The sequence below is a fragment of the Petaurus breviceps genome, unplaced genomic scaffold (genome assembly GCF_028583685.1).
Source record: "Petaurus breviceps papuanus isolate PSGF00001 unplaced genomic scaffold, PetGlider_PUasm1.0 90897, whole genome shotgun sequence".
Lineage (NCBI taxonomy): Eukaryota > Metazoa > Chordata > Mammalia > Diprotodontia > Petauridae > Petaurus > Petaurus breviceps.
In genome coordinates, this window is record NW_027187374.1 from 8,434,005 (window position 1) to 8,458,068 (window position 24,064).

Consider the following 24,064-nt stretch of genomic DNA (forward strand, 5'->3'; position numbering starts at 1 on the left):
GTTTGTCACAACCAACACCATCAAGACAGCAAATCAAAGGACAAAGACTTTGACCTGCTATATTACTATATTTAGTCCAGTCCACGTATGGCATAAAGACTTGGCTGGGGGGACCAAAAAGTAAAGTTGAACACATCTATCATTGGAAGCTGTTGACTTAACAAAGTTACCAAAATGAGGGCCGTGCTGGAGACAGCAGACATTGCCATTGTGGCCCTGTACTTTGTGCTGGTCTTGTGCATTGGTTTTTTTGCCATGTGGAAATCCAATAGAAGCACCGTGAGTGGATACTTCCTGGCAGGGCGCTCTATGACCTGGGTAGCTATTGGTGCCTCTTTATTTGTGAGCAATATTGGGAGTGAACACTTCATTGGGCTGGCAGGATCCGGAGCCGCAAGTGGATTTGCTGTAGGTGCATGGGAATTCAACGCCTTAATGCTTTTGCAGCTTCTGGGATGGGTTTTCATACCAGTCTACATCCGGTCAGGGGTGTACACCATGCCTGAATATTTATCCAAGCGTTTTGGTGGCCATAGGATTCAGGTCTATTTTGCAGCCTTGTCTTTACTTCTCTATATTTTCACCAAGCTTTCAGTTGATCTGTATTCAGGTGCCCTCTTTATCCAGGAGTCTTTGGGTTGGAACCTTTACTTATCGGTGATCCTGCTGATTGGAATGACTGCTTTGCTGACTGTAACTGGAGGCCTTGTTGCAGTCATCTATACAGATACACTTCAAGCTTTGCTCATGATTGTTGGGGCACTTACACTTATGGTTATCAGCATGATGGAGGTTGGTGGGTTTGAGGAAGTTAAGAAAAGATACATGTTGGCAACACCTAATGTGACCTCGATCTTGTTGACTTACAACCTTTCCAACACGAATTCTTGTAATGTCCACCCAAAACCAGATTCCCTGAAAATGTTGCGTGAGCCAATGGATGAAGATGTTCCTTGGCCTGGATTCATTCTTGGGCAGACCCCGGCTTCAGTGTGGTATTGGTGTGCTGACCAGGTTATTGTGCAGAGGGTCTTAGCTGCCAAAAATATTGCCCATGCCAAAGGCTCCACTCTGATGGCTGGCTTCTTAAAGCTTCTGCCTATGTTTATTATAGTGGTCCCAGGGATGATTTCAAGGATACTATTTGCCGATGATATTGCTTGTATCAACCCAGAGCATTGCATGCAAGTCTGTGGCAGCCGAGCTGGATGTTCCAATATTGCTTATCCACGCCTAGTGATGAAACTGGTACCTGTGGGCCTGCGGGGGCTGATGATGGCTGTAATGATTGCAGCCCTGATGAGTGACCTCGACTCAATATTTAACAGTGCCAGTACCATATTCACCCTTGATGTATACAAGCTCATTCGCAAAACAGCAAGCTCCAGAGAGCTAATGATTGTGGGGAGAGTTTTTGTGGCATTCATGGTAGTGATCAGCATTGCATGGGTGCCAATCATCGTGGAGATGCAAGGGGGCCAGATGTACCTTTATATTCAGGAAGTGGCTGACTATCTGACACCCCCAGTGGCGGCTCTTTTCCTTTTGGCCATTTTCTGGAAGCGTTGCAATGAACAAGGGGCATTTTATGGTGGAATGGCTGGCTTTGTTCTAGGAGCTCTTCGTTTGATCCTGGCATTTACCTACCGTGCCCCAGAATGTGACCAGCCTGATGAGAGGCCAGCCTTCATAAAAAATATCCATTACATGTATGTGGCTACAGCTTTATTTTGGATCACAGGACTCATTACTGTGATAGTCAGCCTTCTCACACCACCTCCTACCAAGGAACAGATACATACTACCACTTTCTGGTCTGTAAAAGTACCAGACAGGAAGGAGAGCATCCCACAAGAGGACCCATACAAAATGCAGGAGAAGAGCATGCTGAAATGCAGTGAGAACCTTGAGGGTGCCAATCACATTGTTCCTAATGGAAAGTCTGAAGAGAACCTTAAGACCATGCAGCCAGAGGACATCAACCTCTTGATGCCATGCAGAGAAGAGAGCAACCCAGCGTCTTCTCTGAGTCATTCGGAGGCCGAGACACCAGTAGACTGTTACTCCAATGGGCAGGCAGCACTCATGGGTGAGAGAGAGCAGGAGAAAGAGAGTGAGGGTAGACACCAGTACTGGAAATTCATAGACTGGTTCTGTGGTTTTAAAAGTAAGAGCCTGAACAAAAGGAGCCTCCGAGATGTGGTGGAGGAGGAGGCTCTTTGTTTACAAATGTTGGAAGAGACTCCCAAAGTTAAGTTAACACTAAACATTGGACTCTTTGCTGTGTGTTCACTTGGAATCTTCATGTTTGTTTATTTCTCTCTGTGAACTTTTAAGGGGATGGTGAGACACTAGCTTGTGAGGATACTTTCTTTGGGGAAAAAAATGTATCTAACTGTTGCATCTCTCAGGCATTGTTTGTTCTGAGGTTTTAGCCAAATTTTATTTAGCAAAAAAAAAAAAAAGATCATCTATTTGCAAGACTTTTTAATCTACCCAGAGTTGAACAAAAAACAATACTCTTCAGTTTAAATGAAGCAAAACTTTTTTTTTAGACTCCTCAGTTGTGCAAATGAAATTAATTTTTTCCTTCAATACCAAAGTAAAGAAAATGGTTTTATCTTAATGTTATACTATGAGAGAAACTAGACCAGCTACCAATGGGACCTTTAAAGCAGAATATATTTATTTTACAATACTTTTGAACAGATGTATAGTATACACTGCCAAGTCTGGGTAGGATTTTTCACACCTCAGAGTATAAGATGCATTCAAATGTAATTCTCTTGCATCTTCTTAACCCTATTTCCCCCACCCCCATTCAATTTTTCTAAAAAAGAAAAAAGATTCTTATTGCACAATCAAGTTTTGCTATAAAGCTATTTATTGGAACTCCATCAGAATAAGTTAACCAGTTTTATTACCAGAATTTATAAGCTAAGAGTTTTTGTGAAAAGAAAGGAAAACTTTTCCCACAGGTGTTCTTGCATCAGCCGCTATAACGGGATTTTGAGAATAACTTCACGTTCTAGTTTCTTTTCTTTATTTCCCTCTTTCCTTCCATACAAAATATTGGGCCCTTGCAAATTGTCACCATGCTTTTCCCTTAAGGGAAAATGGGTGAGACACGAAGGGTACAGTTTCCGAATGAGCGCTATTCCTGAGACAACTCAAAACCTAAGTCCTGCTGACAAGTTGGTTGACTGTCATTTCTGAAGAGGATGGAAAACATTCCTGTGATGGAATGCTGTGAGGAGAACCCTCTTCTGATATTGGAGATGCTCCCCTTAGAGGAGCTGGTTGACATGGCCTGGCCCCTGTCTTGCTTCAGTAACTGAGTTCCATGTCCTATGCCCATTAGTAGGGAAGTCACAAGATGGCCACCTTCTTTGAGGGTGGCATAAAAGCACACAGAGCAAATCCATAGTTACTCTTTCTTATTGAATCCTGTATAACTATATTGGTCTTCAGTCTCCACATCTTTGCAAAAATAATAATAATAATGAAAAAAAGAAGTTGAACACTTCTCCCTTTGGATTTTATCAAAACCTTATAACTTAAATGTTACCAAGATTCTTACAACTTCTGGCTTTCAGTCAACTATGAACCATTAGCTTAAAAGATTTTTGTCTCTAGACTAATCTTACTGTGTTGGACTACTACTAATTGATCCAACTATGATTAATTTTAAAAGTTATCTGGTAGCAAAATGTCTTCCCATCCCCATAGGGACTTTGTAGAGGATGTCTGTGGTTTATAATAATTCCTTGTATTAGTAGCATGTCTTTATGGAGTGCCTTGTGAACATTCTTGAATTAATTCTACATGTTTATACTCATGGGATAAATAAGAAGGGGTCAGCCTTATTTATCCAAGATACCAAGTTGGCCAGGTCTCCCAACTTGTGTTTTGCCCATTAAGATATACTTTTCTAAAGTCGAAATTCTCTGTGTTGAAAGGTATGATTAAAACGTTAGTAGTTTTTTGATAACTTAAGAAATGTTGTGATGTAAAGATTTGTCCTAATTTAATTTTCTTTGGTAGCTTCTCGTGTTGCAGTGTGAATCATCTGTATGCCGACTTGCATGCTATTGGTGTCGTTTTACCCCACTGATCTAGAAGCAATTTTTAAAAACAGATTTTAATTTTTTTGTTTTTAATTAAGAATGAAATTTAGAGCCATTGGTTCTCTCATCTCCCTCTGATTGTCTTAATTGGTTATTATACAAATAATAGTATCTGTGTGTGTATACATACATATATATATATCTTAAACCTGGGCTAATGTTTATGAATCAGGAAAGCTATCAAATTTGTGATCAACTAAAAACTGTTAGTTTAAATTGAAAACCCTGATTATTACCATGACTATTTTTCAGCCAGAAATAATAACCTTCAGTTTCATAGTTATTTATAATTTGTAGACAAAAATTTCTTAACATATTCTACAGGATTACTTGGAAAGAGGTGTGGACTATTTTTAATAAAATACTTTTAATGATAATGCCAAATAGACATCTCTTTATAGACATTAATGTGCACATTATTGTTTGTTATTTTAGGTTAATGTTCATATTTGGTTTATTGGTAACAGTGATCAAAGCTACTAAGAATTAAAATGAGGGAAATGAATGAATTTGTTTTGCAAAGATGAAAAGAATTCTATTAGCTGTCCCATGGTCCAAGTTATTTTGATGTTTTTAGGTGTTTGTCTCCATAGGTGTCCTTACTCCCCAATGGGCAGGGCTTGAACCCTCTACCCTGGAGTGACTACCTCAGCCCTTTCCCTCCCAGACATCTCCTCACTCTCCTACTTTAGATAGGAGAAATTCGGGTTCTGAAGGACTCATGTTGGCAATGCTAACAGTTTTTTGTGTCCTTTAGTCATTCCATTTTGTAGCCAAAACCCCTCTTTGCATTTGGCTGCCATGATATATTCTCTCTGTTGCAAAGAGTCTGTGGTTTCACAATGAAAGGGACTGTTGTAACAGTCTGTTAAGGTGGCCCATGGTTACAGCAACTAGGGGTGTTCCCACATTTTTCATAGAAATACTCTTAGAATGTAGCTTTTAGAACTGGAATGGATGTTTGTGATGATCTACCTTACATTTCTACTTGCTTCTTTATTCTTCAATTGAAGTAGTTGAGGCTGGGAGAGATTTAATGACGTGTCCTTACAAGCTGCAGCCATTCCAGTGAGGTTTTCTTTTCTATTATGCCATACTACTTATAACTATTTTACCAAGAATCAGCAGCTATTTGCAGCTCATTTTTTCTACCAATGTCCCTGTGGTACAGCTGTGTCCATGGCTACTTACAGACAAGCACGATCCTTTCCATTTTGGGGTATATTGGCAGCTCTTACAATATTTTCCTCTTCCCTACTAGCTATACCAAGGCTAGCTCACCTCTAAAACCTTGCCTCTGTACCCAGTTATCAGGTATGGAAGGATAGGAAAACTGAAGGTAGTTTTTGCAAGGTATAAGGCTTAAGGTACAGGACCACATACCCTTTCATAGGGACTATGGACACACATAGGAGCAAAAATATTTTCTGGTACTTAAGATAACTAAAGCTAATAAACTCTTCTAACCATTCATTTGGAAAAATGAACTAGCCAAATAACTGGGGATTCTGTGTTTTACTTGGATGACGTAAACATGAGCAAAGCAGTAAATTTAAGTGATAGAAATGGAAATGATGACTTCTCAAGCACAGATTGGAAAAAAGTGAATGTAGTAGATGTTGACATTTAACCATATTAAGGAAGCCTGGTTTGACCTTCAGTTTTTGTGATGGACAGACTATTAACCTTTATAATTGAAGTGATGACAGTGGTTGATCTTTATTGGTCATAATTTGGTAATGACAATGTTTCGATTTTTGCTTCCAAGGATTTTAACATTTGTTTGGCATGATGTCTGGTTAATACTGAGGTTATCCAGAATGAATTTTAGGCATAATATTGTCTACAGAGATGTGACTCCTTTCCTTTCTTTTTCTGACTTCATTTTCCTTCCATCCCCTACTTTTCCTCTTTTTCCTTTCACATTTTAATTGGTCAGTGTTTTGTTAGCTTGAAGTAATTTCAAACTCCTTGTCATCATATGAGAGTTCTGCTTTACTCTGATATTGCAAATTTTAATCCCAAAGATTTACTAAGTTCAGTTATATAAAATAGTTGAGAATATATTAAACTTATTTTATTTTAAATTTAACTCTTTCTGCTTTTCATTAGAAAATGAGAGCTTTTTCCCAGCTTCATTCAATATTCTTCTTAGCTAATAATGTGAACCCTAGCTTATCACCAGTGTTAATTAATTCCTTGATATTTGTTCTGTTAAAAATAAAAGCAACCAAAAACCAAAACACAAAATTTTAGGAAGCTACAGTTAAAGGTTCATATGAATTCCATATAATGGCAATAGCTTGATACAGTAAGACAGTAATGCTGTGCTGCCAAAAAAGAATTTTTAGGTAGTTTTAAAAAATTACGTTTTAGAGAAGAAGGTATTATAACTGATGACTGATATGGGATAGATATATTTTTGATGAACTGAAATTTTCATCTTCCAGGTGTTGGAGTGTTATTGGTAGGTGTAAGATTCAACCAAACTCAGAAGGCAGTAATCCTTGACAGCCTTCAATCATAAAACTTGCAAAACCCTTTTCCTTTTTTAAAAAAGTACTCTAAAGCAGAAATCCTTAACCTTTTTGTATGTCATGGACATCTGAAGCTTCTCTACTCCTAAAAGGTTTAATTTTAAAATCATAATGGAAGAAATGCCAACTTTCAGTTACAGGTTAGTGAAAATAAAGATAAAATTTTTCCCCTCCATCCTAAAGTCTACCCACAGACCTCAGTTAAGAACTCATTCAGTAATACACTACCCAACTACCTTTGTGGCAAGCTAGAATATTTGACAACTTTAATCAAGGCATTATTGCCTTTGTATAGGAGCTTAGCAGAAGGCTCAGACTTAATTATAGTGCCCAAATGCTGCTACTGTCTCCTTTTCATCCGACTAAGTTTCTTTTAAATGTTCTCACCGAATAATGGGAATAAGGCTTAAACTACTGATATATCTAAAAAAGATGCTGTGAGGATAAATGAAATTTGTTATTTTGAAGCACTTTGAGATTTTCAGATTATGTTTTATGTCAGAGTACTACCCCATATACCTAATAGTTAAGACTTCTAGCAATTCCAACAAATGAGACACAGCCATGACTCTAAAAGGCTTTCAAATAAGAAAAAAATGAGTATTTGAAATATCCCTTGTAAAGACCTGGAAGCCCCTTGAGGACAGGGACTGTGCCTACTCATTTATCTCTGCCGTTTTAGCACTTAGCACAGTGCCTTGTTAATAATAGGTGCTTAATGAATTAGTGTGTTTTTAAATGAATGAATGATCAAAAATACCCATGCACTTTATTCCATAGAAGAAGCCCTTACCTAGAGCCTATTGACTTAGACCATTATCCTTACTTTACAGAGAATCTTGATTGTATGAATTGGGGGGGGCTGTAAAAAAAAAAGCAGGCACAATGATAGCAATAAGCCTTTTGAAAAAACCTAATACATGATAAGGGAGAATATGCAAGGTAAATGCTGCAAGCCATTAGGGACTACATAGCATAGGATATCTCCTACATAGCTGTAGTTGTCCTCTGTCACCCCCCCACTTAGGCATATGTCATTACCTCTCAGTAGAGTGACTGATGGTCATATAGATCAAACACAGTTGTTAAGATTATTGTAACTTAAAATGATAGGGATATTTCTAATACATGGTAGAATATTTCCATAAAATATTTTAAAATGAAGCTTGTCACTTAATAGTTCTGATACTCACTTAATGGCATACCCCACTTAGCTACTAGTTCTGGGTCATTGAGGCATTACAATATTCTGTATTTTACTTTTAGGCAGGCAATCTGGATAATTTTTAATCATCATCTAGAGATAATTAATTGGCATGTTTCAAAAATAAGTTCTATTGTAAATACTGATCTGGGTTGAGGATTTGATAGTAATGCCTCAGGAAAATCGCTCCATGTATTTTAGTGGTAGGAAGATTAAATTTTTCTGGTGATGTGGAAATCAAAATTTGTTTGACTTCCTCATTATACAGGGAAACACAGCATCTCCTGGGTTACTTGTGGTGGCTTTTAAAATTAAGATTATCTGTATTTGACATAGTGCCTTCAAGTGGTCAGTCCTGACTTTTCTGGGTCTTTTAACTATAGTAGTATAAATACTAATTCTTGCAGTTTTTCTTTTATAGTTTAATATAACTAGGAGAATAAATCAATACATATGTAAGCTCACTGTGTAGCCAACTTTTTATTAGGCTAAAAGAATCCATAATGTGATATGTTTGTTTTTTTAGCTCAAAATGATATTTATTTTAGTGTTCATGTGTGTAGTGGGGGGGGGAGGAGATTTTTATTTTATGCTACCTTATAAAAATTTATGTTTCTTATCTGGAACATCCTCTGTAAGGCTTTTTTATTTTTTATTTTTTGTTCCTGTAAGGCTTCCTGTAAGCCTTTTTTATTTTTTTGCTATTATGTTTGCCTAGTATAACTTTATGATGCAATGTTTGCTAAAATCTTTGTGTGAAAAGAACATTTTTTATTCTATATGGCAGGGAGCTACAAGTGCATTGAAAGCCCAGGATTTATCCTTTTTATGTGTATATAAAATATATGTATATATACACACACACATACACACACACACACACACACAAAAAGCACAACATAAATCATATATTTCTAGTATTGCCCCAGTTTCAACTCTAAACCCCACCAAAAACGTTTCCATTTTGTTACACATAAATATGGAGAACCTGATATTGGAAATTCCATATAATAGGTTATTTACTCATTTCATCAGGGATCCTAAATTATAAATTCTGTATGTTATTCTGTGTCTATTTGTATGTCATAGAGGAACAGGGGAAGCCCAATTGTACGAATATACAGTTAGCAAAACTTACTGCCAATATTATTCGCTGTCAGTGTAGGAAGTGGGGTCTGGTGATTTGTAGCTTCCCTGGCCTTTTTTTCCTGCAGCCTCCTAGGGCAGGGGACTAAAATTGGAACTCCTTATTTCTGGACTGGTGGTGTATTAACATTCCTCTTTAGGTTGCCGGGTGTTTCTTAATTGTAAAGTTACTTTGGAAATCATTGCCCTTTACAAACAATTCCACAAATAGTTCTTAGATTAAAAAAAAAAGATTCACATTTTAGTAATCTAAATACTTTATGTAATTCCTACATGCACTTCTATTTGAGAGATGTGGATTACCTTTTTTTTTTCCTTAATGGGAGGACCTAAACTAACCAGAATCAAATCTAGATAATGAACAGCAGATTTATCATTTGAATTATTGTTACTTTGCCTTTCATCTTCTCATAGTAGCTGCATTATACCATCTTAAATTTATTACAGGTGCATTCTTCCCAATCTGTTGTCTTGACTTATGATGCAGTGATATTAATAGCTAAAAGAATTAGTATTCTATTTGTGATTATTTCCCTTTCAAACCAGTATTCATTCAGAATTGTGTGTGTGTGTGGGGGATGAATTTATGTACTATATACATATAATTTCCATGGGGGAGGAGCTGTGGAAAATTCTTGATAATACTGCCCAAGACTACTGATAATAGGGACCTATATAAATTCCACATTTTTGAACTGTTTCCCTTAAGACTTAGGGAAGGATAGATCACTTATTTCAGTAAAGGAGAGAGTCCTTTAGGACAGAGAGGTATCAAAGATATAGAGAAAGATAGTATGTAGTGATTATTCTTAGAAGTTTTAAGTAAGGAAAGGGTTTGACTTTGGCAGTATATGATAAAGCAAAAAAAATAATTACAGTTAATACAGTATGCCTGCTACACCCTTTATTATTTTAAAATTATAAATGTTATATGTGATAATTTAAAGAAATGTTTTGAAGATTCTTTTAAAATATGATCACTCTTTACAGTTCTAATTAATGGATATATGCTACATTTTTGGTGGTGTGTGTTTCTTTTCTTATGCCATTTCAGTTTCTTAGTCAACAAAAGTTAGAAAAAGGACAGAGGAAACCATTCTTACTTTTGGAATCCCTACTGTTTAGACCAGTGCTGACTATCATATATGGCAGTTCTATATAAATGTGCTATGCGTCTCAATACTTTTATTTTTTAATAAGGTGGATATCAAAAATAGTTGCTGTGCAAAATGTTAGTAGTCTTCTTCAAGAAGAAATAAATTCTTTTTCTAATATCCTGTGAAATCTCTTCATTCATTCCTTTACTTTTAAGCCAAATGTCAGCAGAGTACTGCTGCTTTTATCTAGTAACTTTGATATGTAAGTATTAATGCATTTTTAAAAGACGTCTGTAATAAATGACATGTTCTTCATTTTGGCCCACTCCGCAATCTTGTGCAGCTTTTCTATGAGAGACCATTTAATACACTGGGGCCATGTATTTATGTATGTGTATTGTTTTAATTTGTTGACCATGTGCACCGAAGACCAAAAATTATTGTAAATGAACTTGTGGAAAAATTAATTTTATGTTTTTATTGTTGGTCAGTTTTCCTTTCATTGATTCTTCCTTTCCTCCAATTCTTGAAAAATAAAATGGGCTTATTTGGTTTCAGCTCATTGTACAATTTAGTTTAATGCCCAGTAGAATTTTGTAAATCAGGTTAATTCCAATATTGAAAGGGTTTTAGTGAAAGAATAGATTTAAAATTAACGAGTCATGAATAATCTAATTTCACTATTCTAACCTAATGTATATTAAATATGATTTTAAAAGTTATAGACATTGTGTGATACCAGTTTGATGTGTTTTCAAAAGTGTTATAAAAACTAAAATTAAATCTGCTCAAGAAATGGCAGTTTCCATTACTGACAGTGTAAAATATGAAAATATGAATGTTTTTTGTGTACTTTGTGTATGTGATTTTGCCAGCTACATTAGCCTTTGAAAGTATTTGGATACCTTAAGCCACATTTCTTGCAGAGAACATTCCTTTCTGTGGTATTTTGTCCTCTACCTGATGTATAGTAATTATTTTACAGACACATTAGCACTTCTGTACCAACTTTGAATAAAAATGGAAAATTTAGACACTTTGTTATGATTGAGTTTTTTAAGACTTTCAGTCATTTCTTTTGACTTGTGTTCCTTTGCCTTATACCTATTACTTCTAAAATTTGCCTAGTTTAAAATTTAAAAAAAATTGTCTTCTCTACAAATACCAGCAACTGAGTATTTCCATACACAAATAACTGAAAACAAAGATTATACATGAAACTTCAGATCTTCATTATGCATTACTTTTTTTTTAAGTATGTAATTTAACTTTTTCTTTTTGGAGGGGGGAAGGCAAGGAAATTGGGGTTAAGTGACTTGCCCAAGGCCACACAGCTAGTAAGTGTGTCAAGTATCTGAAATCAGATTTGAACTCAGGTTCTCCTGACTGTGTACTGTATTCATTGCACCACCGAGGTGCCCCCAAAAGTATGTAGTTTAGCACATTATATCCAAAGCTCCCTTGCTTTTTTCCCTTCTGAATCTCCTTCTGTATACCTTTAAAAATGCTTAAGTGATTCCCTTCTTTTTGTCCCCTGATTATTATGACCTCTCTCTTAGCTATTTTCTCCACACCTCAGAAATGGATAGTGGTAGACATTTTCAGATGTTCCTGCTGTCATCATGTTCATTTGAAATTTCAGGCATTTACACAGCTACCAGTGGGAGTGGTCAAGGTATAGATATTAACATACCTTGAGGGGAAATGGAATCCTCTACTCTATGTACCCAAGTTATGTGCCTTTATTTTACTCCTCTGGAACTGAATCCACATGATGATAGAAGTGGGTTAAATGTGTATGATAGAAATAACATTTCTCATTAATCTTAATTGAAAAATAAAACAACTGGTCTTATGATCAGGCAAATGGAATTCTCTGCAGTCTTGTACTTCTCTGCCTTAATGACTGGGTACATCACTTAGGCCAATGGACATCTGTTTTCTACATATTTCATTTAGTTCCCTTCTCTCCATTCATGGCTGCCACCCTGGTTCAGGCTCTCATCACCTCATGCCTGTACTATTTCAATAATAGCCTTTTGGTTGGTCATCCTGTTTCAGGTCTCTTCCCTACTCCATCTTTCACTAAGCTATCAGAGTAATTTTCCTAAAGTGCAAGTTTGACCACATCCTTCTCTAGTCTCCACCCTCCCTCCCCTTTCAATTAATGGGGACTTTCTGTTAACTATAAATATAATCTCTTCTATCATTGAAAGCCCTTCAGAATCTGCCCTTTTGCTCTCCTCCATACTGTACTGTCCAATGATACTGACCTTATCCATTACTACCCTTCATCTCCTCACCTACGTGAACCCCCTCAGGCCTGGAATGCTACTCTTTCTCACCTTTCTCTTCTGGCTTGGTTCAAAGCCCACTTTTTGCCAGAGTGCTTTCCTGGATCCTCCTGCTGCTGTTGCTGCTTTCCTTCTGAGATTGCTTCCCACTTAGATGCATATATTTTGTATGTATAGTTTTATGCATGTTGTCTCCTCCCAGAGCTGTTTCTATCTGTCTTTGTGTCCCTACTGCCTGTGCATAGTACCTGGTAATCACTGAAATAAAGACTTATAAATTGACTTCGGAACATGATTTAAGATACTGAAATAATGATTTCTCAGCCGGGGAAGGTGCATATATCTAATGTAGACTAGAATCAATATAGCATTAGCTGTAATTGTCAGCTGTGCTCTAGAGGGAAAAAAAAAGTTTCTGCAGATGCTGACCTTATGAATTTGCTGGTAGAGAGAAGTAGATATGTTCCAAGAAGACTAACGCTGGAGGTGCTCTCTAATTCACCGGAAACAATGATAGATAAAAGGGACAGAAAACATGCTCAGGCTTTGATGTCTATACATCAACCTGGGTAATAATTAACATTTTATTATCTAGAGGCATTGTGATTTCATTGGTATCTGTGAGAGTTAGTGGGATGTAACTTGGAACAGTCCATCCAGAAAGTACAGATGAGGTGGGAGGGGAGGAGTGCAAAGCAGCATAAAAACCCACTTGTGTAGAAATCCACAAGAAGGAGGTAGTTAAGTGCAGACAACTATGGAGAACATTTGGGTGTAGATCAAAGGAGGCAGTGATCTGGGATGATGAGTATGGGAAAGGGGTACAGATGTGATGGCAGGCTTGAATTCTTCAAATTTCTCCTAGATGTCTTCTGCTAAAAGCAGGGATGTAAAAAAGTATTTGAATTTTCTCACTGAGAATTTCATCTTTCAGAAGAAAGGAAGTGATCTGGTTCCAGACAATAAATAAGGAAGGCATCTGCTTGGGGAAGAAGAAATAGTAAGCATTGAGCAGTGAACCATGGCAGCTTGGAATTGGTATATAAGGAGGAAAGCATATATAAAGTAACTTATTTAGAATTGGGATGTCCTTGAGGATCTCAGCCTGGTTATTGGGTTAATTCAGTTGGGGGGGGTGGGGCGGGGAGGAAGGAGATTGTAATCTTTAGACAGAGACCCACATGAGTGTTTGGGGAAACTGACCACTCCTACTATGTTACTGAGGCTTCCCTCCAAGTAACCTCAAAGAATTTTGACTGGGAAGGGTCTTCATTGACCGTTAGATGCAGCACATACCTGAAAAATAATACCCTTTTTACCACATATATGATAAGTGGTTAGCTAAAGTTTGCTTAGCATATTACCCAGTATGTAGTGCTTAATAAATGTGTTACCTAATCACAACTCTTATACTCTGACCTTGGTGAGGGGCATCTCATTTGTGCCCCAGGAAACCTGATCAACTTTTGACCAGTTCTTATTAGGAAGTTTCCCTTTTATAAAAGTTTCTGGTGAGGGTAGGGGTGGGATTCTCTACTGTTATCATTTCCATGCACTTTTCCTCATCTCTTCTCATATTGCCTTGTATTTAACTGTACATTGGGCATCTCACAATGTAAACTGCTTGACTCTGGTTTTTTCTTTTTCTGTCTCTAGAGCCCCAAACAGTGCCAGGCTTCTAATCAGTGCTTACCAAAAATGTTTTTTGGATTAAATCAGTCAGCAAGTGTTTATTAAATACACTGTGCCAAGCAGTGGGGATACAAAAAAAAGGTAAAAGCAGTATTTCCCCTCATGGACCTAATGTTCCAATGGGGAAGACAATGTGTTTAAAAAAAAAAAAATATATATATATATATATATATATATATATATATATACACACACACACATATGTATGTATGTATGTATAATAAAGTGAAAATAGAAGATAATTTCAAAGGGAAAGCACTTGAGGTGGGGGTGAGGGTAATAACCTCTTCCAGAAGTGAGAATTTAAGCTGAGCCTTGAAGGAAGTCAGGAGGTAGAGGTGAGGAAGAAGGGCATTCCACGTTTGGGGAACAGCCAGCAAAAAAGATGTAGAGTGTTATGTGTGAGGAACATCAAGAAAGCCAGTGTTGCTAGATGGTAAGAGTTCTCTGGGGAGTGAAATGTAAGAAAACTCAAAAGGGTACTGAAGGGCTTTAAACCCAGAATATGTTATATTTAGTCCTGAAAGTAATTAATAGGAAGCCATCAGACCTATGCTTTAAGAAGATCACTTTGGCAGCTAAGTAGAAGATAGAAGAGAGTGGACAGAGCCTTGAGGCTGGGAGAGATGTTCCATTTTGGACATGCTGAGTTTAAGACATCTATAAGGCATTGAGTTCAAGATGTTCAGTAGTCAGTTGGAAATGGGACATTGGCATTCAGAGGTTAGGGCTAGATAAGTAGATCTGAGAATCATCTGCACAGAGATGATCATTGAATCCAATCCATGGTTGCTGATTTCACCAGGTAAAATAAAATAGAGTAGGTTTGTATGCTGTGCTGCTTATCGTAGCTCCTGAAAATGTAGCATATTTTGGATGTACTTCCTTCTTTCCTGTATCCTGGAGCTCATATCAGATTTTCATAGTTGTAATTTCTTTTTTTTTTCTTTTTTTTTTTTTTTTTTACCAACCTGCAAACAGAATGTTGAGAGAGCTCTGACTGCAGAACTTTTCTGACAGATCTAAGTGTAGTCCTTGAGAGTTTTAGGCTGAGGGGAAAACTTACAAGGCTGTTCCTTATCCTGGACTGCCTTCATTGTTTTCTGAAGCCTGCATCTCAGGCATAAATAAAGAAATTTCTATAAACTGAATTGAAGGAAAAGTTGAACAGATAATTAAAATTATTTTATCAGCAGTGGCTTTCAGTGAGTGGAGGCTGGTTGGAGTATAATAGAACATTGGGGAAAATTAATCTCAAGATAGGTGGAGGGATTTGAAGTGAATGAAATCTAATTTTTGCCTTTATGCCAGTCGAGGTAGAGGTTTTCCAGGCTGAAGTTAGCTTTGTGTCATTTGGATAGCTATAGTTTACTCCTTGTCATTGTTATATTTAATATACAGCTGAAGTTAAATTACACTGTTTAGTTGGACTTTCAGTTCCCAAAGAGCAGCAGTGGTTAGCTAAAAGCACATTTCATCAACACTAAGCCTGAAATGTTGCTATATCTGTATTTTCTGGAGCCTGGTAGCTGTCTTCAGATTCAGAAAGACCTACATTCACATCTCAGTGTCTCACATCTGCTCTATATGACTGATAATATATATTATCTCCCATCTTTGAATGTAGTCTCCTTGAACAGGGACTTTCTTGCTTTCTGTTTGCATACATGGTGTTTAATCTGTATAGTGCCCCCAAATAAATGCTTCTTCATGATCCCTGGAAACCTTTTCAGTACCTCAATGCAGATGACACTTATCTATGGATCTAAGTTCCTCTGAGCTTCACTCCACTTGACCAACTACCCATTTGACTTTTTACACTGGATATTCCATAGACATCTCAATCAAACTCAACATGTTTAAAACAAAACTACCTCTAAATGTTTCTTTCTATCAAAGGCACCACCATTCCAATAACCTACATTGGTTACCCCACATATCCATTGCCATTTCAGCCCCAGTAAATTAATGCCCGATTCCTTTCTATTCACACAGACACAAACTTTTTGGGGGCCTTCATCCATGCTTAGATTATTTCAACTATTTTCTGACTGGTTTCCATCTCCCCGTATCATACCATTCATCCACACAGCTGCCGCAGTGATTTACTTTGAGTGTAGATGTGACAGTTTCATTCCTCTCCTCAGTAAATGTCACTGTCTGACTCCCTGGTGCTTCCAGGATCAAATATAAATTCTGTATAACCCTGTCTTTTAAGTCTTATTATACATTAACTACTTATCCTCCTCAGTGAGGGTGGGGCAGTGGATAGAGCTGTTAGCTTGGTTAGCTTGGAGTCAGGAAAACTCGAGTTAAAATTCAGTTTCAGACACAAAATGTGTGACCCCGGGCAAGTCATTTAACCTCTACCTCAATTTCCTTGTCTTTAAGATAGGGATGGTTGGGGCAGCTAGGTGGCACTGGGAATAGAGCACCGGCCCTGGAGTCAGGAGGATCTGAGTTCAAATCCGACCTCAGACACTTAACACAAAAAAAATAGCCATGTGACCTTGGGCAAGTCACTTAACCCCAATTGCCCTACTTTCCCCCCTTCAAAAAAAAAAGATAGGGATGGTCATTAATAACATCTACCTCCCAAAGTGGTTGTGAGGATCAAATGAGATAATATTTGTAAAATACTTAAACATGGTGCCTCACACATAGTAGACACTGTAATCAGTGCTTTTCTCCTTCCTGAACTCTGATACAGCTGAATTGATGGTCTTTCTGTTTCTCACACAGGGACTCCATCCCTTGGCTTTTTTACTTTATACTGACTGCCCCCCGCCCCCATGCCTGAAATCCTCTCTCTTTTCACTTCATCTCAGAATTCCCCTCTTCCTTTAAGCACTACTTTTTTTTTTACCTAAAACTAACTGATTTCTTCTCGCTAACTTCCAACGTTTTTTTTTTCCTATCTGCCTTTTATTAGTTACCTTCTTTCTTTATGTTCTCTTCATGTTCTGTTGACATGTTGTCTTTCCTCTCCCTTCTCCCCTCTCCTTGCCCCCTGTAGAACGTAAGCTCATTGCGAACATTTTTTGGGGTGGGGATGGGGGTTGGTGTTTACAGTACCTGGAGCATAGTAGATGTTTGATAAATGCTTTTTAATAATTTGCCCTTTTTCAGTTTTCACTTGTTGCCCCTAGTAACCCTCACTGCGATCAGACAGGTCAAGGAATAATAAATTACAGTCCAGACATAAAGCTGGGTCACATTCTCCCTCCAGTGTATGTGATGTTTGTAAGGTAAAGTGGGAACACTCAGAAACATGCCCACGAGCCATGTGAGTGAGGAAATCCTATGTGCAAAAAGCAGTTTTGAAACAGTAGACTTCAGTGACCTTATTCTTCTGTCTCAGGAACTTTCCAAAAAAGTTTCTTGATGAACATAGCTTTTGAGTTGAATACTGGATTGAATGGAAAATATGGCATGTTTCAGTGATATACAGATGAAGAAGTGATTAGAAAACTTTTTAGGTTAATAATTGGGGAAATCTGGATACTGGAACTGTTCTGTGATTAGAGAACAAATGTAATTTATATGACCATAAACAAAAGAAAATTTGATTAGATTTTTAAACTAGAGTTAAGATTCTATAGCTTAAATTTGTAATGAGCCCAAGTGGCATAGTTTCATGATTTCCTTCAACTAAATTCAGCACTATGTGCATAGGAGGGAAAGCAGCAGATGGTAGTATGATCCAAGTTTGAGGCTTTGCATGGTAGGGCAGATGAGCAGCATTGTAAAGGGGCAAGGGACTCAATAGAAAAGGACAATGTATAGAGTTGTAGTGCTAACAAGATATTCACAGCGGCTATGAATATGTTGGTGCAATTCTGAATTGCAAAATATAACAGACTGTCCACATGGAAGGCAGAACCAAAACATTTATTCAAACACCAGAAAGCCAAATTCATCATAGCAGCAAAGAACTCTAATAACAATACAGGAGGGGCAGCCAGGTGGCTCAGTGAGTAAGAGCACCCGCTCCAGTGTCGGGATGACCTGGGGATCGAATCCCGGCTCAGATACTTAGCACCACACCCAGAAATAACTAGCCGTGTAACCTTGAGCAAGTTACCTAACCCCAATTGCTTTAAAAAAAAGCCCCAACAATACAGGAGACTCCACAATCCCAGGCCTTTCCTTTGCTAGGGCCTTCCCATAAATGAAGACTCATTGCTGGCTACCTGCTTCCTTTTTCTCCCTCAGCCCTAACTACTCTGACCACCTTTATCTCAGCTCTGCTCCAACCTGCTCAGCAACATCCTCTCACCACAGACTCATGTGACTCAGGCTTCCATGTGATTCAAGCTGGTCACATGAACCTATTAATGGATGGAAAAGATCTTCCCATTAAGCAAAAATACATTAACAATACAAGAGTTGAAACTGAAACAAAGGGTCAAAATAGGGAAGAGAGGAGAGAATAACTAGTGGTGTCTGGAAAAGAACTGAAGCATTAAGGATTAAAGGTCCTTGTATGGATGAAGGAAGAATAGGGTTTGGGATTGTATGGCAGAGAGAATGGGATTACAATAGATTATAATTAGACAAGGGAGTTTCAGAGTTCATGAACATTCAAATGTTCCATTGTGGGTGATGGCAAAGTCATCAAAATTATCCATCTTTGCATGTGGCTGAGGTGAGGTGGAGGAATAGGTCATGAGAAATGAGTAAGTTAAGGAACTGTGAGGGTAGGGTGATTGAGGGATTGTTGGTATGTTTGCCAAAGTCCTCTAGTATGAGGGCAGGAATTGAAGAGAAGACTGAGCCAGGCATTGAATAAACTGCAGAAAGTAAAGGGTTGTCCTGGTGGTCCGTGTACACAAAAGTGCCAGAATTCAGACTATCCAGGATTGAATATAATAATGGTATAATAGCAATAGCAGGATTGGATTTATACCAGGAATAGAGGGTTGGTTTAATGTTAGGAAAGCTATAAATGTTATTGGCCTTATTAATAGTAAGAACAGGTGGCGGCTAGGTGGCGCAGCGAGTAAAGCGCCAGCCCCAGAGTCTGGAGGACCAAAGTTTGGTTCCAGCCTCAGGCACAACACCCACACAAAAAAAACTAGCCATGTAACATTGGGCAAGTTACTTAATCCCAATTGCCCTCCAAAAGGGAAAAAAAGAAAAAAAATAGTAAGAACAATAAATTGTGTGTTAATTTGTAGAAAAAGCTTTTGACAAATGCAACACCCATTTTGTTAAAAACACTAAATAGGTGCCTTTCTTTAAAATGATAAGTAGTAGGACAGATATGTGGTATAGTGGACAGATCACTGGGCCTGAAGACTTATCTTTCTGAGTTAAAATCTGGTGTATGATCCTGAGCAAGTCACTTAACCCTGTTTGCCTTAGTTCCTCATCTATTATTTAAAAAAAAAAAAAAAACTAGAGAAGGAAATGGCAAACCGTTTCAGTTATCTTTGCCAAGAAAACTCCAAAAGGAGTCATGAGGAGTTAGACACAACTGAAAATGACTGAACAGCTGCAAAACATATCTAAAATCAGGAGCCAATATTATATGTGATGGAAACTTTTTAATAAGATGAGAATGAAGCAAGGATATCCATTGCTACCATTTTTATATCACATGGCACTAGAAATGCTAGGTATACCAATGAAACAAGAAAAAGAAATCGAGGGAATAAGCAGAGGCAAAGAAGAAACAAAATTGTTGCTTTTTTTTTTGCTGGCACTTAAAAAAATTTTAAACATTCTTTTCTTTTTAAGTTGTTTCAAATTCTCTCCCTCCTCCCTACCCACTGAGAAGGTAAGCACAAATTCTGTGTTATATAAGTGAAATCATGTGAAGCATATTTCCATATTAGCCATATTGCAAAAATAAATAAATAAAACAAGAAAATTATGCTCCAGTTTGCATTCAGAGGTTTATCATTTCTCTCCCTGGAGGTGCATAGCATTTTTCATCTTTAGTTCTTTGCAATTGTCTTGGATCATTATATTGCTTGGAGTAGTCAAGCCCTTCCAAGATCATCATTACAACATTCCCATTACTGTGTACAATAATCTCCTAATTTTTCTCACTTCCCTTTATATCACTTCATAGAGATATTGCCATTTTTTTTCTGAAACCACTTCCTCTTGTCATTGTTTTTAGCACAATATTATTCCATCACAATCATATACTACAACTTGTTCAGCCTTTCCCAAACTGATGAGTATCCCCTCAAAATGTTTGGTTCTTTGCCACTACAGCTACTATATATGTTTTTAAAAAAATTATCATATGGGTCTTTTTCCTTTGACTTCTTGGGAAGTAGTGGCATATCATATTCCAAACCCTCCACTCCTTTATTATGGAAGCTGATAAATCTTGTGTGATCTTGACTGTGGCTCCATCATAACTGAATGGTTTCTTTCTGGATGCTTGGAGTATTTTCTCCTTGACCTGGGAGCTATAGAATTTTGCTAAAATATTCCTGAGAGTTTTCATTTTGGGAATTCTGTTAGGAGGCAATCAGTGAATTCTTTCTGTTTTACTCTCTGCATCTAAGATATTTGGACAATTTTCCTTGATAATTCTTGAAATGTAATGTCTAGGCTCTTTCTTTGATCATGGATTTCAAGTAGTCCAGAAAATGTTAAATTATCTTTCCTTAATCTATTTTCTAGGTCAGTTGTTTTTTCTGATGAGATACTTCATGTTTTCTTCTAGTTTTTTTTTTAAACTTTGTTTTTTGTTTCTTGATGTCTCATAGAGTCATTGACTTCCACTTGTCTAATTCTAATTTTTAAGGAATTATTTTCGACAGTAAACTTCTTTTCCTCTTTCTCCATTTGGCCAGTTCTGCATTTTAAGGAGTTTCTTTTCTTCAGTGAATTTTTGTGCTTCCTTTTCCATTTGGCCCACTCTGCTTTTTAAGGAGTTCTTCAGTGAATTTTTATGCCTTTTAAAAAAACTGTTGGACCAATTCAGTTTTCTTAAGGTATTATTTTCTTCAGTATTTTTTGTACCTCCTTTACCATACTGTTAACTGTCTTTTCATAATTTTATTGCATCACTCTCATTTCTTTTCCCAGATTTTGCTATACCTAGTCTTATCTTTTTCTTTAGCTCTTCCAGAAATTCTGGTTGAGCCTGGGTCCACTTAGCATTTTACTTTGAAGCTTTGCATGTAGCTGTTTTCACATTGTTATGTTATTCTAAGTTTGTGTCTTGTTCTTCCCTACCACCACAGTAGTGTTTGTTGTTTGTTCATTTTCCCAACCTATTTCTTGACTTTTAAAGTTAGGCTCTCCTTACCTTGGGGTAAAATGGTGCTGTTCTAAGCTTAAGACTTTTTCATGCTACTATTTTCAGAGCTAATTCTGGGAGTCTGCAAGTTTTTGGTGCCTCCAAGGTGGTATGATTCAGGGAGAGGTGTTGACATTGCTTTTCTGGTCTGCACTTAGGTCTTTACCCAGGATGAGCCCCTGCCCCCTTGCAGCTGCAAGTACTAGTATTCCTTTTTGCTCTGGTACTGTGACCAGGTCCCTGATCTCTTACAACCATAAGAGATAGTGCACCTCTCCACCCTGGAACTGAGACACAGAACTTTATATGGGCAATCAGTTGTCAGTCAGTGCCAGCTGTACCCAGAATCAGCAAAGGGTCCTCTAATCTCTTTCTTACTAGTTCCACCCCCTTACTGTCTCTGGGCTCCAAAGCTGCTCAAAATTGTTGCTTTTTGCAGATAATGTGATGGTGTATTTAGAGACACCTAAAGAGTCAAATAAAAATGAATTAAAACTAACTTCAGCAAAATGACAGGTTGCAAAATAAATTCTTTAAAATCAGCATTTTTTTGTATAATATAAATAAAAGAAGGAAGAGTTAGAGAGATTTCATTTAAAGCAACTACAGAATATGTATGATACTTTGGTATCTACCACCATACATACAGAAAACTGTATGAATGTTATTAAAAATATTTTTTACATAAAAAATAAATCTAAATAATTAGAGTGATGTTAATCACTAATGCAAGCCAGTAAAATAAAAATTAAAATACTAATTAAATTAACTTATTTTGGTGCTACAGCAATCAAATGGCCAAACAGTTATTTTTTAAAACTAGAAAAATAATAATAAAATTTGTCCAGAAGAACAAAAGGTCAAGAATCTCAAGGGAAATAATGAGAAAAATAATTGGGAAGTAATAGGGGCCCAGTAGTACCAGTTCTACTATGAAGTGGTAATTTACAAAACAGTTTGATATTGGTTAAAAAAAATTCAGTCAGGAGAATAGAGTAATCTACAACATACAGAAACAAAAGAACCTATTATCCTAGCGTTCAGTAAACACAAGGGCTCCGGTTACTTAGGTAAGCACTCAGTATTTGACTGCATGCACACCGGGCTGGTGGAAATTAGGTTTACCAACACTTTACATCTTTTACCAAGGTAAGCTCCAAAATGGATGTGTGATCTGTATATAAATCAAACTAGAGAGAAAAGGAAGAAATTGGTAGAAATAGCAAATAGGAAGAAATTTCCTTTCATATCTATGGCTGGGGAGGAATGTTCATAACTAAACATGTGATGGGATAACAGAGCAAAACATGGAAAATTTTGACTACATAAAATTATATCATTTTTATACAAACAAATTAAATACAGCTGCATTAGGAAGGAAACAGTTAACTGAGCAAAAAGTCTTTACAACAAGTTTCTCTGATAAAGGTCACATTATGTTGTGATGGGGGAAGTCCTGTTTATCTCTTCCCGATAGAGATGGATGGATAGACAGACAGAAAGACAGACAGATAGATAGGTAGATAGGAAAGCAATTCACATTTATCAGAATAACAGCTATTTCCCAGTTGATAAATAATTGAAGGAAATGAATAGGCAGTTATATTGTTTTTCAATAAGATATGCCTTTTCTATGCTTTATTCCAGTCAGAGAATTATCCAGTCTAACAAAATACCATTTCTTTCCTTCATCAGTTACTTGTAGTGTTATTCTTCTAACACTCTCTTTGGGATTTTGTTTTTTGGGTTTTTTTGGCCCCCTGAAACCTGCTGGTTTATTTCTTTGAATGAATAAACATCATGTCCATTAGAGAATGGCACCTTATGGAAACATAGAAAACAAAACAAAATCAAAAATCAGAACAAAACTGTTAAACAGTGAGATTTTTAAAGCCTAGATCAAAATCCATCGTCTTCATTATCCACAGCACCAAATCCCCTTTCCCCCTTCGTACATGCCCATCATACTTCACAGTGAGCTTAAATTGCATTTGTTTCATTGTATATGTGTGTGTATTTGGGTATATATATATATATATATATATATATATATATATATATATATATATATATATATATATATATATATATATATATATATATATATATATATACACATGCATACATATCTACATTTATCTTTTCTCCCTGACTAGATGGTAAGCTTCCAAGGGCAATGACTTTATTTATCTTTTTCTCTCCTCTTATCCTGCTGCATACTTCCTCTTATTGATGATGTCTTCATTACCAAATCCAATGACCTTTTCTTAGCCCTCATTCTTTTTTACCTCAGTGGCTACTGTTCCTAGTGTTGCTGTTTCCCCTTGGGGGAGCAACCTCCCTTACCTCTAATCTCCCACTCTCAGATTATGCTGCTTTATCCCTCAGCCATGTTTCTGCCACATGTGTACTCACCCTACATCTACTACTTTGCCATTTCTACCTTCACTGTATCCCTCTTATGTTCCCTCCTCTTATATAGCCACAACTTTAGTTCAGACTATCACCAATTTTCTCCTGGACTCCTCAAGTTTCTTCCTCATCAAATACCTCCTTGTCTTATCCCTCTCACCCCACGTATCTAGTCAGTTGCTAAAGCATGTTTTGCAGCATCTCATATACATCCATAGTGGTCTGCTCACACAGCTACCAACCCTTGTACAGGCTTAAATAGCCTTCTGTTTGGTTTCTCTACATCAT

At 37.0% G+C, this 24,064-nt stretch overlaps 2 protein-coding genes across 4 annotated transcripts in view; both read left to right on the top strand.

Annotated features, from left to right (window-relative positions):
* Positions 1–24,064, top strand: part of MRPS6 (mitochondrial ribosomal protein S6) — a 79,857-nt gene that overhangs the window by 20,699 nt on the left and 35,094 nt on the right. The gene's annotated exons all lie outside the window — the stretch shown is intronic.
* SLC5A3 (solute carrier family 5 member 3) lies at positions 7–11,150 on the top strand. The gene has a single exon (XM_069074956.1). It carries the CDS (start codon positions 175–177, stop codon positions 2,326–2,328), a length of 2,154 nt encoding a protein of 717 aa, XP_068931057.1. The 5' UTR covers positions 7–174; the 3' UTR covers positions 2,329–11,150.

Coding starts and splice junctions, on each gene's coding strand:
- SLC5A3 (XM_069074956.1), top strand. CDS start 175: ATGAGGGCCGTGCTGGAGACAGCAGACATTGCCATTGTGGCCCTGTAC.